The sequence below is a fragment of the Panthera tigris genome, chromosome B3 (assembly GCF_018350195.1).
Source record: "Panthera tigris isolate Pti1 chromosome B3, P.tigris_Pti1_mat1.1, whole genome shotgun sequence".
Classification (NCBI taxonomy): Eukaryota; Metazoa; Chordata; class Mammalia; order Carnivora; family Felidae; genus Panthera; species Panthera tigris.
In genome coordinates, this window is record NC_056665.1 from 62,169,599 (window position 1) to 62,183,482 (window position 13,884).

Consider the following 13,884-nt stretch of genomic DNA (forward strand, 5'->3'; position numbering starts at 1 on the left):
TAATATATTTCCCTGTTATTTATACTGGTTGTGACTGAACTGTCCTTAGTTAACTGAAAAGGTAAGAAGTTTTCCAGTCTATGCTGGTCCACTTTGGTAATTAACCCCTAAATCATGCCATTACCATTAATGTTTTTGTGTGTTAACTATAAAGGGAGACTAAAATATAAAGGCACATGCATGAACTCATACCTCTCTCTGTTGCATCTGAGACTGAATGGGAGCACAAAGCAATGTGTTCATTCCTATTGAAAAAGAAGAAAAAACTATAGTCAATAAGAAAAAAATATATTATCAAGAGCCTGATTTTTCTTTCCTTAGGTTCTTTATCATTTATGAGTATTTACTTAGTATTATCAGTTACTAAGCCCTTCATAAGAACTTAGGTATTAAATTTCATTAAAACTTCCAACTGTCCCATTTTAGGGACAGAGAGATCAGCAATTATTATATTCTCTATGTGACTGAAATATTTTTAGAATGTGGTAAATTTGTTTTATCAAAGTTTATTTATTTATTTTGAGAGAAAGAGAGCAAGTGAAGGAGAGGCAGAGAGAGGGAGAGAATCCCAAGCAGGCTCCACGCCCAGCATGGAGCCCAATGCTGGGCCCAATCTCACAGCTGTGAGATTATGACCTGAGCCAATATCAAGAGTTAGACGCTTTGGGGTGCCTGGGTGGCTCAGTCGGTTGAGTGACCGACTTCAGCTCAGGTCATGATCTCATGGTTTGTGAGTTCGAGCCCCGTGTTGGGCTCTGTGCTGACAGCTCAGAGCCTGGAGCCTGCTTGATTCTGTGTCTCCCTCTCTCTCTGCCCCTCCCCCACTCATGCTCGGTCTCTGTCTCAGAAATAAATAAACATTAAAAAAAAAAAAAGAGTTAGACACTTAACCAACTGAGCCACTCAGGCATTCCTAGGATGTAGTGATTTAAAAAAAAAAATTTTTTTAATGTTTATTTATTTTAGAGACAGAGAGAGCACAAGCAAGGGAGGGGCAGAGAGGGCCAGAGACAGAATCTGAAGCAGGCTGCAGGCTCTGAGCTGTCAGCACAGAGCCAGACGCAGGGCTTGAACCCACAAACCAGGAGATCATGACCTGAGCTGAAGTCAGACACCCAACTGACTAAGCCACCCAAGCGCCCCGCGGATGTAGTGATTTTAAAGGGGGAACTGTAAAGTTGGAAAGTTTGGAGTACTTTTCTTTTCCCTCCATTTTATTTTTATTCTCTGGATAGTGAAGGTTACATGGGAAAGAATACCCAACTGATGAGATAGATATGTTAGAGTAAGGAGTAACTGGGTGGCTCAGTTGGTTGAATGTCAGACTCTTGGTTTCAGCTCAGGTCACGGTCCCAGGATCATGGGATTCAGCCCCATATCAAGCTCTGCAGGGAGCCTGCTTGAGATTCTCTCTTTCTCTCTGTCCCTCTCCCTGACTCACGCGCATTCTCTCTCATAAAAAAATAAAATAAAATAAATGAAATGTTAGATAAAGATTTTGAAGCATCTTTTATTTTATGTTAAAGAATCTAAAAAAATTTTTTTAATGTTTATTTATTTTTGAGAGACAGAACATGATCAGGGGAGAGGCACAGAGAGAGACACAGAATCCAAAGCAGGCTCCAGGCTCTGAGCTGTCAGCACAGCCCAACGCAGGGCTCGAACTCACAAACCCCGAGATCATGACCTGAGCTGAAGTCAGACACTTAACCGACTGAGCCACCCAGGTGCCTCTATGTTAAAGGATCTAGATGCTTCTGTGATGAGATGTGCGTTTTATAAAAAATAACTCCAGAGAAGGAGAAGAAAGTAGATTTAAGAGAAGATGAACCATGAGGAGCTGCTACAATATTGCAGATATAAAGAGGATGAAAAGTTATGTTTGGGTAAGAGAAAATGAGAATGAAAATAAGAGATTAGACTCAAGACTTTTTGAATTGAAATATAAAGATTTAGGTCACAAATGGACTTTCGAAATAGGAAGGGATTGAAGACGCTATGTAAAACAGGAAATACATTTTATAATACTTAAATTTAAAGGCAAATCTTTAGACCATTTTTTAAAGTTTTTATTTAAATTCCAGTTAGGTGGTTAACATACAGTGTAATATTAGTTTCGGGTGTACAATATAGTGATTCAACACTTCCATACAACACTGGTACACATCACAAAAATCTCTAGAACATTTTAAAGTGTTTATAGCAGGACACCTGGATGGTTCTATCAGACATTAAGCATCCAACTTCAACTCAGGTCATGATTTCACAGTTTGTGAGTTCAAGTCCCACATCGGGCTCTGTAATAACATAACACCTCAGAGCCTGGAGCCTGCTTCAGATTCTTTGTCTCCCTCTCTCTCTGCCCTTCCCCTGTTCATTCTCTGTCTCTCAAAAATAAATAAAATTAAAAAAAGTTTTAAAGTGTTTATGGCAACCCTGATTGAATATGATGAAGTAATTATAGGCTTTTTTATTTAAAAAAAATTTTTTTTAACATTTTATTCATTTTTGAAAGAGTGTGATTGGGGTCGGGGCACAGAGAGAGACAGACACAGAATCTGAAGCAGGCTCCAGACTCTGAGCTATCACACAGAGCCCGATGTGGGGCTCAAACTCACAGACTGCGAGTTCATGACCTGAGGTGAAGTTGAATGCTCAACTGACTGAGCCACCCAGGTGCCCCATTATAGGTTTTTTGTTCAAAGTCTTACTTACATATCAAGCTTTCATTCATTTATCCAACAAATATTTACTCAGAACCCATTATATGCCTCAAAACTCAACTACCTACCAAGGCACAAAGAATAAACAAAATTTCTGGACTCAGAGTTCCTAGTTTAATAAGACAGCCAGAAGTAAATACCTGAAATACAATGTGTAAATTCTACAAAAGACTGAGCCATAAAAGGTATGGTATGATAGGACAAGACAGAGTGATTCCTTGGTTTTGTCAGAGAAGGCTCCATTTAACCCAGTACTACTTAGTGTGTGGTGCCAATCTGTGAACTGCCTGTTACCAATTCATGATGAAATAAGGAGCTTGCAACCAATGTAAATCATGTGATATTTCCTTCATCAAGAAAGTTTTACTAAGAAAAAAAAATGTCACCTAACTCAACAGTAGCTTACTGCCAGAGTTGATTTACATTATAGTGCAAGTTCCTTTTCTGTCATGGACTATAACACTTTGTGGACTGGCTATTTTTTTTTTTTTTAAGATTTTATTTTTAAGTAATCCCTAAACCCACTGTGGGGATCAAACTCACAATCCTGAGATCAAGAGTTGCATACTCCACTGACTGACCCAGCCAGGCACACTGGACTGGCTATTTTGAATAGGACTGAAATTAAGCTAAGTGAAAAACTAAGTTAAGTGAAAAATGAGAAGACCAATAGGCAATTTGGAATAGGAAGGTCACTTCAGATAAAAGAAACAGCATTTATAAATGGATACAGGCAGAAAAAAAAGTCAACATGGAGAACTATAAATACTTTTTCATGGGCTAGAGCAAAGTATGTCTATAAAGGGCAGGAGATAAGATTGGAGAAGCTGGGGCACCTGGGTGGCTCAGTTGGTTAAGTGTCTTGACTTCAGCTCATGCCATAATCTCATGGTTTATGAGTTTGAGCCTCATGTCGAGCCCCATGTCAGGCTCCATGCTGACAGTGTGGAACCTGCTTGGAATTCTCTCTCCTTCTCTCTCTCTGCCCCTCCCAACTCACACTTTCTCTCTTTCTCTCTCTCTCTCTCAAGAATTAAAAACAAACAAAAAAAAACTTAAAAAAAAAAAAAAAAAAAGATTGGAGAAGACCAGCCAAATTACAAAGGGCTAAGCCTATGTCAAAGAGGTGGGTTTTATCCTATAAGCAAAAAAAGTGTCATTGAACAATTTTAAGTCAGTGGGTAATATCAGATTTAGAAATATATAAAATGGTTCATAAGGATAAGAAACTAAGTACAATAGTACCCCACAAAAGAATAATGATTTGCAGGTAACAGATTTGCAGGACATTTAGGATAAAGAATAGAGTGAAACCAAGTGGATATGAGGAATGAGGAAAAGTTCAAAAATGACTCAACTCCTGACTGGAGTGAATGACTGAGTGTGAATCCAAAAATAGAGAAAACAAGAGGAACAGCAAGTCTGGCAGAAATATCAGCAAGTTTGCAAAATATCAAAGTGAAGATTTTGTGTAAAGAACAGAGTTCTCTTTACATTTTTTCCCACAGTTCTTTTACACATTATTTTGTAAGAAATTTGGATAAAGAGAAAGGTATGTGGTAAGAAAAGTATTGTGGTCATACTCACCAGTAATTTCACAGTAGTTATCTTCTGGATTCTTGTTCCTAAAAATTAAAAAGTATTTTCAAAATCTATACCCCAAACAATTACCAAGTATCACAACAGTTAGAAAGGGTAGGGAAGGTCTAAGGATTTCATAGGGTGACTGGCAGAAAAATACAAAGACAGCATTTAAAAAGACTCCTCTGTCGGAAAAAATTACAAGGCAATTAAAGGACCCTTTTCAGATTGGTCTTAAGGCCTTGTTAATTTCAAGGATACTATAAAAATATGCTTAATATATGCCACTGTTTTTTTTAAAAAACAACCTATAAAGCGACTCATTTTCTAGAAATTCATCCTGAAAAACAAACAAAAAAAAGGTAAAACAACCCAAATGTCCATCAATAGGCAGCTAAATAAATGCTGATGCAGACATACAACAAACTATAAAAGATTGAGGTATATCTATATATAACAACATGGAAAGTGTTACAAGACATACTATTAAATGTTCTCATTTTTGTCTTAAAAAAAAAAACTAAAGATAAACATCACTTGGAAATACATTTAAATTTCTGCAAGGACATCCAAAATTATCAACAGTGGTTAACTGTGAAAAGCCCAAGCTTAGAGTATTTTCTGCATCAGTATATAAAAAGAATCTTTTTTTCCAGCTCAACAGTAGTCAATTACACGGAAAATTTGTGATTTATTTAACCAGTCCCTTACTGATGGATCTTGAGGATCTTTCACGTCTTTTGCTATTACATAAATGCTGCAGTGAATAATCTTACATGTTTATCATTTCAAACATTTACAAGTATCTTGATGAAATAAATTCCCAGGCATGAAATTACTGAGTCAAAGGACATGTATATTTAAAATTTTGAATGATACTGCCAGCTGCCTTCTTCAATTTACATCCACTAACAATGAGTGACTTTTTACCTATATTCTCAGATGATCAGATGAAAAATTATATCTCATTAAGTCTTTGTATTTCTCTTATGATGAATGAAAATAAACATCTTTTCATTTGTGCAAGAGCTATTGGTATTTATTTTTCTCTATATTATAAGAAAGACTAATTTAATGAAAAAATCTGAAAACTTGGTATTGTCTTGTATTAGCTGTTGTATTTAAAAATTTATATGTGAAAGCAGAGTGTTTCATCACTCTGTTAAAAAGATAAGCTGGACAATGCACACACTTATGAGAGAAAGCAGTATATTAAATTCTGCAAAGAATCTGTTTTCTGAATTAACCCTAAGTATTCCACAAAAGGGATACAAAAATAAAAACAAAAAAAATTTAATTTAACAAACACTGCATTTAACAGGGATAAAAAGCTTTTAAAATACAATGTGAATCACATTTTCTTTACTTACTGTATAAATAGAACATTTTCTCCTGCATCTGTTTCTAAAAATAAAATAAAAATTAAAGTTGTTCAAGGATACACTGATAAAACATTAGAAAAATTAATAGCAATTAAAAGAAAGAAATTACTAAATACCCACCTTACTTTCTGCCTCTCATGGCTCAAGTTACACTTATTTTAAAATAAATTTAAAAAATATATATTTTTATTCATTTTTGAGAGAGAGACAGAACATGAGCAGGGGAGGAGCAGTGAGAGAGGGAGACACAGAATCCAAAGCAAGTTCCAGGCTCTGAGCGGTCAGCACAGAGCCCGATGCGGGGCTCAAACTCACTGTGAGTTCATGACCTGAGCTGAAGTCGGATGCTTAACCGACTGGGCCACCCAGGTGCCCCGCAAGTTATACCTTTTAAACAGTGAGATAGACAGTAAGCTTATTAAGTTTTATCAATTGCCTGGTTAAATGGCAACAGTGAAATTTTAAAGTTCATTTATTTTGAGAGAGAGCATGTACAGGCACAGGTGCAAACAAGCAGGAGAGAGGCAGAGAGAGGGAGAGAGAGAATCCTAAGCAGGCTCCATGTTCAGCACAGAGCCCAACTTGGGGCTCGATACCATGACTGTGAGATCATGACCTGAACTGAAACCAAGAGTTGGACACTCAAAAAACTGAGCCACCCACGTGCCCCAGCCACAGGAAAATTTTATAGAAAACAGATTTAGCAGAGATTGCAATAACATATTTACCTGCAATTTCTGACTTTACTATTTTCATATGAGACTCTGTCTGGAATACTCTAGAAAAGAAAATAAAGATTAGTGAAAATCTGTAATTTTTAATTAGAACCCTATGGTGCTAACTTATAGTCTTGACATAGGTAAAGATAACTGATTTCAGCTTCCTCTTTGCTATATTATATACTATTAATTTTTCAAATGTCAAAATTCACTTACATTAAAATCTGTTATGGTTTTTTAATGAACTCTGACAAAAATCATTATTTTATCCCTTTTAATAACCTAAAATATTCATTTTATTCAACAGAGCATTTATTAAGCACTCACTATATACTTGATGCTATATACTAGAGTCTGATAGATGATCCTTGACCTCAAGGAGTTTTCACTGTAAGTAGAGAGCTGGAACAGTGATTATCAACATTACTTTACTGAACTTTTAATTTTATTTTATAGTTTTTACATTTATTTATTTTTGATAGAGAGAGACAGAGCACAAGTGGGGGAGGGGCAGAGAGAGAAGGAGACAGAATCCGAAGCAGGCTCCAGGCTCCGAGCTGTCAGCACAAAGCCCGACGCGTGGCTCGAACTCACAAACTGCGAGATCATGACCTGAGCTGAAGTCAGACGCTTAACCGACTGAGTCACCCAGGTGCCCCTACTAAACTTTTTTTATTAACAGTTCCGATAAGATAGCATGGACTCCAGAGGAAGGGACCTCTTTTCATTGGGAGGATTAAGCTTCTGAAGAAGCAGCATTGATATCTGCCTTGAATAATCTGGCTAGTTCATTTTTATTTTAATATGAGGTATCATTCATTACTGATAAGCTCTTTTTGTTGTTGTTGGAGAGACAGAGAGCGTGTGTACCCAAAGAACCTCTTCTTTAAAATTTCAAAAGTTTAAATTACAAAAAGCAGTGAACATCTGCATGCATACAGTGTGACAAGCCCTCTGCTCTGTTGTTTATATGCATTTTAATGATTATAACAATTACCATGTTGTTTTATAGATGTAGATACTAAAGGTCATAAAAGTTAAGTAACCCCCAAAGTCATAGAACTAATAAGTGGCAGAGCCAAAATGCAAACCCAAATCTGACTTCAAAACCTGAGCTTATAATTACCAAGCTATCCTAGAAACAATTTTTCTTCAAATGATTTACAATAGAATAGAAGCCTTTTTATTCAATATGACCAGGATCAGTAGTTGACCAATTAATTAAAAAAAAAAAAAGCCTTTTAAAATAAGGAATCATAACTGATCCATACACACCTTACACATTAAAAAATTTTAAACATAAGTGGATTTTAATTTGCAAATCTCTGAATGTCAATCTGAGGACTTTACTTTGAGTGGATCTATAGGTTCAATTTTAGTGTTTTTAACAAGAGGAATAAACAAAGAAACTTTCAAGTAATATGAACACAGAATCCTTCTAAATTTTCATGAAAGATTTCCCTATGGTTGTCTCAGCCATACCAAATTTGAAAGTACTTTTAAAAATAAATTCACCTTTATCAAAGTTTTCCCTAGCTGTTCATTACAACTTTCACAGAAATAACGATCTTTGTCTTTGAATTCATTTTCATCAGTTTATCTAATATTAAATTAAGTTATGCAATTACAACAACTTCAAGCAGATGAACAAGACAAATACTTCTTGGAAAGCCTACCAATCAACTCTCAGGAACTGAAGTTTATGGACAGGAAAGGTCAGTGATATCTATACTGTAGGTATCAGTATATTTTACAAGGGGGATGGAGAATATAGGTTATTCTAATAATTTAGTGAGGTGGGAGTTATTAAGAGAGTTTTTACTATGCTTGTTTCTACATCTAAAATCTTGTAATTCTTTTTCAATTAATCTTTTAACAAAGAATACTTTCTTGAAACACTATTTATACATTGTTTAATAGTATTTAAATTGACACTGTGCTAACATACATTACCTTATTTTGGCCATGCAGTAACACTAACAGATATGTGAGGACTATTATTTCCATCCTAAAAAAGTAAGAAACTGATGTTCTTTAAGAGACTTGCTAGGGACTATGTAGTAATAAGCAAGAACTTGTTCCAGGTTTTTTGGTTTAGAACCTCAAATTCCTTTTAACATCCCAGAGCCATTGCAGGAAAGTATGTATAATGAGTAGATTATAACCAAGGAAAGGAAAGGGTGGGCTAGGTTTAACAGTAACAGGGAAAGGTAATCAGAAGCAGTGGAAAAAGCAGGAGACTAGGAATCAGGAGACCTATATTATAGCTGTTGGCTCTGTCACTACCTATGTTACCTTAGGAAAGTTATATCACTTCTCTGGCTTTAATCTTCTCACTAAAATGTGTAGAGTTTGGACTATTACTGTCTCTCTAAAATTACTTCTAATTTCACTTTTTTTTTTTTTTAAAGTAAACTTTCCCCCAGTGTGGGGTTTGAATTCACAACCCCAAGATTAAGAGTCGCATACCCTACCAACTAAGCCAGTCAAGAGCCCCAGATTACTTCTAACTTTAACATTCTATCATCCTTAACACATATTTAAGTAAAAAATGCTGTTATTTTCTCCTGGACAGATAGTAAAAGAATCCTATCTCAGTTACCCCTGTTTCCAAAGTTCCCTGTTAATTCTAGGAACATGTTTTTTATTAGCCAAACTCACTATAAAACAAATAAACAGAATAAGCAGCAAATCTAAAAAACAAGGAAAACAGGAAGAGAACCATTATAACAATCAGATAGACCTAAAAAATATAGTCTAATCCCACAAATAATAAGGGTAACTAGAGGAAAAAGAAAATACCAGCAATGTGAAAAATGTAAGAAGACATAATAATATGATTAAGAACGGTCTGATGAAAAATAGTCAAGAGTCTGAGCCCTACCTCTTTGTATGTGTGTGTATGTATGTGTGTACTTTCTTTATCCATTCATCTATTGATATACACTTGGGATGCTTCCATATATCTTTTCTATTATATATATACATTTTTTTTTTCAAATTTTGACTTGAATTCGTTAACCTATAGTGTACTATTGGTTTCAGTAGAATTTAGTGATTCATCACTTACATATTAACACCCAGTACTCATTGTAACAAGTACCCTCCTTAATACCCACTACCTGTTTAGTCCATCCCCAACCCAACTCCCTCCATCAACCCTTAGTTTTTTCTCTACTGTTAAGAGTCAGTTAAGGTCTGCTCCCCGCCCCAGTTTTTCCCTTCCCATATGTTCATGTTTTGTTTCCTAAATTCCACATATATGGTATTTGTCTTTCACGGACTTATTTTACTTAGCATAATACACTCTAGCTCCACCCAGATCATTGCAAATGGCAAGATTTCATTCTTTTTGATGGCTAATGGATATTCCATTGTACATATGTGCCACATCTTCTTTATCCATTCATCAGTCAAAGGACACTTAGGCTCTTTCCATAGTTTGGCTATTGTTGATAAAGCTGCTATAAACATCAAGGTGCATGTAGCCCTTCGAATCTGTATTTTTGTATCCTTGGGTAAATAACCTGCAACTGCTGGATCATAGGGTAGTTCTATTTTTAACTTTTTGAGAAACCTCCACAGTATGTTCCAGAGTATGAGCCCTACCTCATAATAGGTATGGAAACTTGAGCAAGTTACTCAAGCTAAGCCTCAGTTTCCTTATTCATAAAATGAGATAATTGTTAGGATTCAATGAGTAATACTGAGGCTCAGTTGGATGGGTGACAAACTCTTGATTTCGGCTCAGATCATGACCTCATGGTTCATGGGACTGAGTCCTGCGTCTGAATGTGCAGCCTGCTTAGGATTCTCTCTCTCCCTCTCTCTGCCCCTCCTCTGCTCATGCGCGCATGCACTCTCTCTCCCTCAAAATAAATAAACTTGAAAAAAAACAACAGAAATAGACAAGACTGCTTAACTCAGGCTCTAACTAAAACCCATTGTGCTTATTTATTATTGCACTTTTTTAAGACACTGACGAAGGTGCTTTGCAATGATCTGGAACTTTCCAAGATACCAAACAAAAAAAGCCCTGATAGCAAGGGAATGCCTAGAAGACGACACCCCAGTGTCCCCTTTTCTGCCCATGATCATAGGTTGAACACACACCAATCCCCACCCATGATCATGTGCTGTTTGCCTTCTTTCATGTACCGCTGAATCCCTCCCTATAAAACTCTTGGTGTGTATCCTGTGGGTGGAGAGGTCAGTTGTTAAGGCTTGAGCTTGCCACTTTCCCTGACTGCCAGCACTTGAAATAAATTTCTCCCTTTCTCTTTTCCAAACCCTTGTCTCTTGAGTTACTGGCTTCTCTTGTGATGAGTTTATCCAAGTTTGTTGGGCAACACCATTGGCAAACTTAGCCAGGAGCTATGCTTTCAACCTGTCTAGTCCCCTTGGGATCACCTGGGATGGAGACCAGTGCACCAGGGCTCATTCATTTGTTTCCTCAGTTAGCAACTGTGATAGATTGTTTGGTAATAGAATGGCCTAGAAACAATGACCAATTCAATAGTGAGGAGAACTTATAGCATCCAGATTGTGTTCTTCAAATGCTATTCCTACCAAAAGCAGTTGGGCTCACTCCTTGAAGAAATGGCTGATTCCAGGTCTAAGTCAGGTAATACATGAAATGAACATCAACAGTTTGGTGTATTATAAAGCAAAGAAGCTATCAAAGATTATTGGGGTTATGTCAAAAGGTCAGAAACCAATCTGAAGAGATTTCCACTTGTCAAAGGCAGAATAATTGGAGTATTTTTAAAAAAAAAAAATTTTTTTTTTTTTAACGTTTATTTATATTTGAGACAGAAAGAGACAGAGCATGAACGGGGGAGGAGCAGAGAGAGAGGGAGACACAGAATCGGAAGCAGGCTCCAGGCTCTGGGCCATCAGCCCAGTGCCCGACACGGGGCTCGAACTCACGGACCGTGAGATCGTGACCTGAGCTGAAGTCGGACACTTAACCGACTGAGCCACCCAGGCGCCCCAATTGTCGTATTAATAAAACACATTAAATATGCTTTTAAGTTCATGATTTAGATAACTTATTTAAGTAAAGATATCAGGGAAAAAATTCTTATTATAAACTTTGAAGGATACTAGGAAACCAACTCATTATACTGAAACTAGTAAACAGACCACTGCTCCAAGAATTTAATCTGCCTTTCCTATATGAACCATAACTCAGAGACAGAATGAGATTATCGGTTAAACTTTAAGGAAATAATGGATCTAGGTAATGATCATCAACAGCTGTTAACATCATAAAAAAGAGAGATAACTGAATGTTAAGTGCTGTCTGATGAAAGCACAAGAATTCTTGTCCAAAACATCAAATTTAAGTTAAAACTTTCTAGATAGAGTAACCAATTGGTAAGAATTCTGGAGAAATGTATTATACAATATTATCCCATGTAGATATAATCAGCAAAATCCAGAATGTAGGATACTTTGTTCGTTCGTTCCCTCCTTCATCTTTGAGAGAGAGAGAGAGTAGAGCAGAGGGACAGAGGGAAAGAGAATCCCAAGCTGGCTCCAGCATGGAGCTTTACATGAGGCTCGAACTCACCAACAGTGACATTACAACCTGAGACAAAATCAAGAGTCAGACTGGGCCACCCAGGCGCCCCAAATGGGACACACTATTTAAAAAATAAATTATAAGAGAGGTGCCTGGGTGGCTCAGTCAGTTAAGCATCCGACTTGGGCTTAGGTCATGATCTCACAGTTCATGGGTTCGAGGCCCCCCCTCCCCCGCCGCCCATCGGGCTCTGTGCTGACAGCTCAGAGTCTGGAGCCTGCCTTGGATTCTCTGACTCCCTCTCTCTCTCTGTCCCTCCCCCACTCGCACTCTGTCTCTCTCTCTCTCTCAAAAATAAACATTAAAAAAATGTTTTAAATAAATTATAAGGAAAAAAAGGAAGAGGGAACCTACAGATGACAAGATTTAAGACAGATATCAACCAAATGAAATATGTTAAGTGTGTATGGATAATGAATCATGCCCATTATCTAAGGAGAAGAAAACAGAGACAAAGAAGTGTGAACACTGGCCAGATGTTTGCTGATATCATAGCTGTGATATCACAGCTTTTAAAAGATGTGATAATAGGGGTGCCTGGGTGGCTCAGTCAGTTAAGCATCTGACTCTTGATACTGGCTCAGGTCATGCTCTCAGTTGTGAGACCGAGCCCCTCATTGGACTCCACCACTGAAAGCATGGAGCCTGCTTGGGATTCTCTCTCTGCCCCTTTCCTGCTTGCTCACACTCTCAAAAGTAAATAAATAAGCATCAGGAAAAAAAAAAAAAAAAGATGTTTGGGTGCCTGGGTGGCTCCATTGGATAAGCATCTGACTTCAGCTCAGGTCATGATCTCATGGTTTATGAGTTTGAGCCCCGCATAGGGCTCTGTGCTGACAGCTCAGAGTCTGGAGCCTGCTTCGGATTCTGTGTCTCTGTCTCTCTCTGACCCTTCCCTGCTTGCACTCTGTTTCTCTCTCAAAAATAAATAAACATTTTTAAAAAATTATAAATAAATGAAAATAAAAGATGTGATAATAGTATTATGAACTATTCATAATAGTATTACAAATATATTTTTAAAATATTCTGTACCTTTTGAAGTTATATAACTAATGAAATATCTAGGATTCACATGAGAATAATTCAGTGGGAGGGGAAAGGGAAAGTATGGGTATAGTAAAAGAAAAGTGGCCATAGTTGACAACTGTTGTAACTGCTAAATGGACATCTATGCTTTCATACCATTTTTTTCTACTTTTGTGTATGCTATAAATTTTCAATCATTAAAATGGAGGAAAAAAAGGAAAAAACTTGGAAGCTTTTTTTTTTTAAACTTCCCAATGACTTATTTTTTATACCTCCACTTACTTTATACATGTCTATGTAACCCAGACATTTGTACTATCTCTCAAAGGTCTCTGCATATTTTAATTATTGTTTCTAATTATGGAATAAAAGGCTTTATTCAATGCTTTAGAGATGAGGATGGAAATAAACATTAGGAATAAGAAAGTAGTATATGCAGAGACTATTTTAAAAATTATGAGAATACCATGTATAACTTTAAACCTACACATTTGAAAAAAACTCAGTGATTGTCTAGGAAAATAAAAATGAACAAAATTGGCACTCCTGAGTGACTCAGTCAGTTAAGTGTCTGACTATGGCTCAGGTCAGGATCTCATGGTTGGTGAGTTTGAGCCCCGCATCAAGCTCTCTGTCAGTGCAGAGCCTGCTTCAGATCCTCTGTCTTCCTCTCTCCCTGCCTCTCTCCCCCTCACAAATAAACTTTGAAAAAAAAATTAAATTAAAAAATTTTTTTGATTAAAAAAAATGAACAAAATTAGCTGAAGAACCTAACTATTTTAGTTTAGAAAACTAAAATAGATAGCAAATGATGAAAAACATTTGGAATAAGAAAGTAGCTTATAGATACAGAGACTATTTTT

The 13,884-nt window shown here is 36.6% G+C and overlaps 1 protein-coding gene across 3 annotated transcripts in view; it reads right to left on the minus strand.

Moving 5' to 3' along the window:
• Positions 1–13,884, minus strand: part of KNL1 (kinetochore scaffold 1) — a 66,986-nt gene that overhangs the window by 35,872 nt on the left and 17,230 nt on the right. For all 3 annotated transcript variants that reach the window (XM_042989141.1, XM_015537362.2, XM_042989140.1), the window contains exons 6-9: positions 6,415–6,464; positions 5,675–5,708; positions 4,311–4,348; positions 193–245 (exon numbers count right to left, since the gene is read on the minus strand). In XM_042989141.1, the coding sequence (XP_042845075.1) occupies positions 193–245; positions 4,311–4,348; positions 5,675–5,708; positions 6,415–6,464 (175 nt within the window). The remainder of the gene's footprint in view (positions 1–192; positions 246–4,310; positions 4,349–5,674; positions 5,709–6,414; positions 6,465–13,884) is intronic.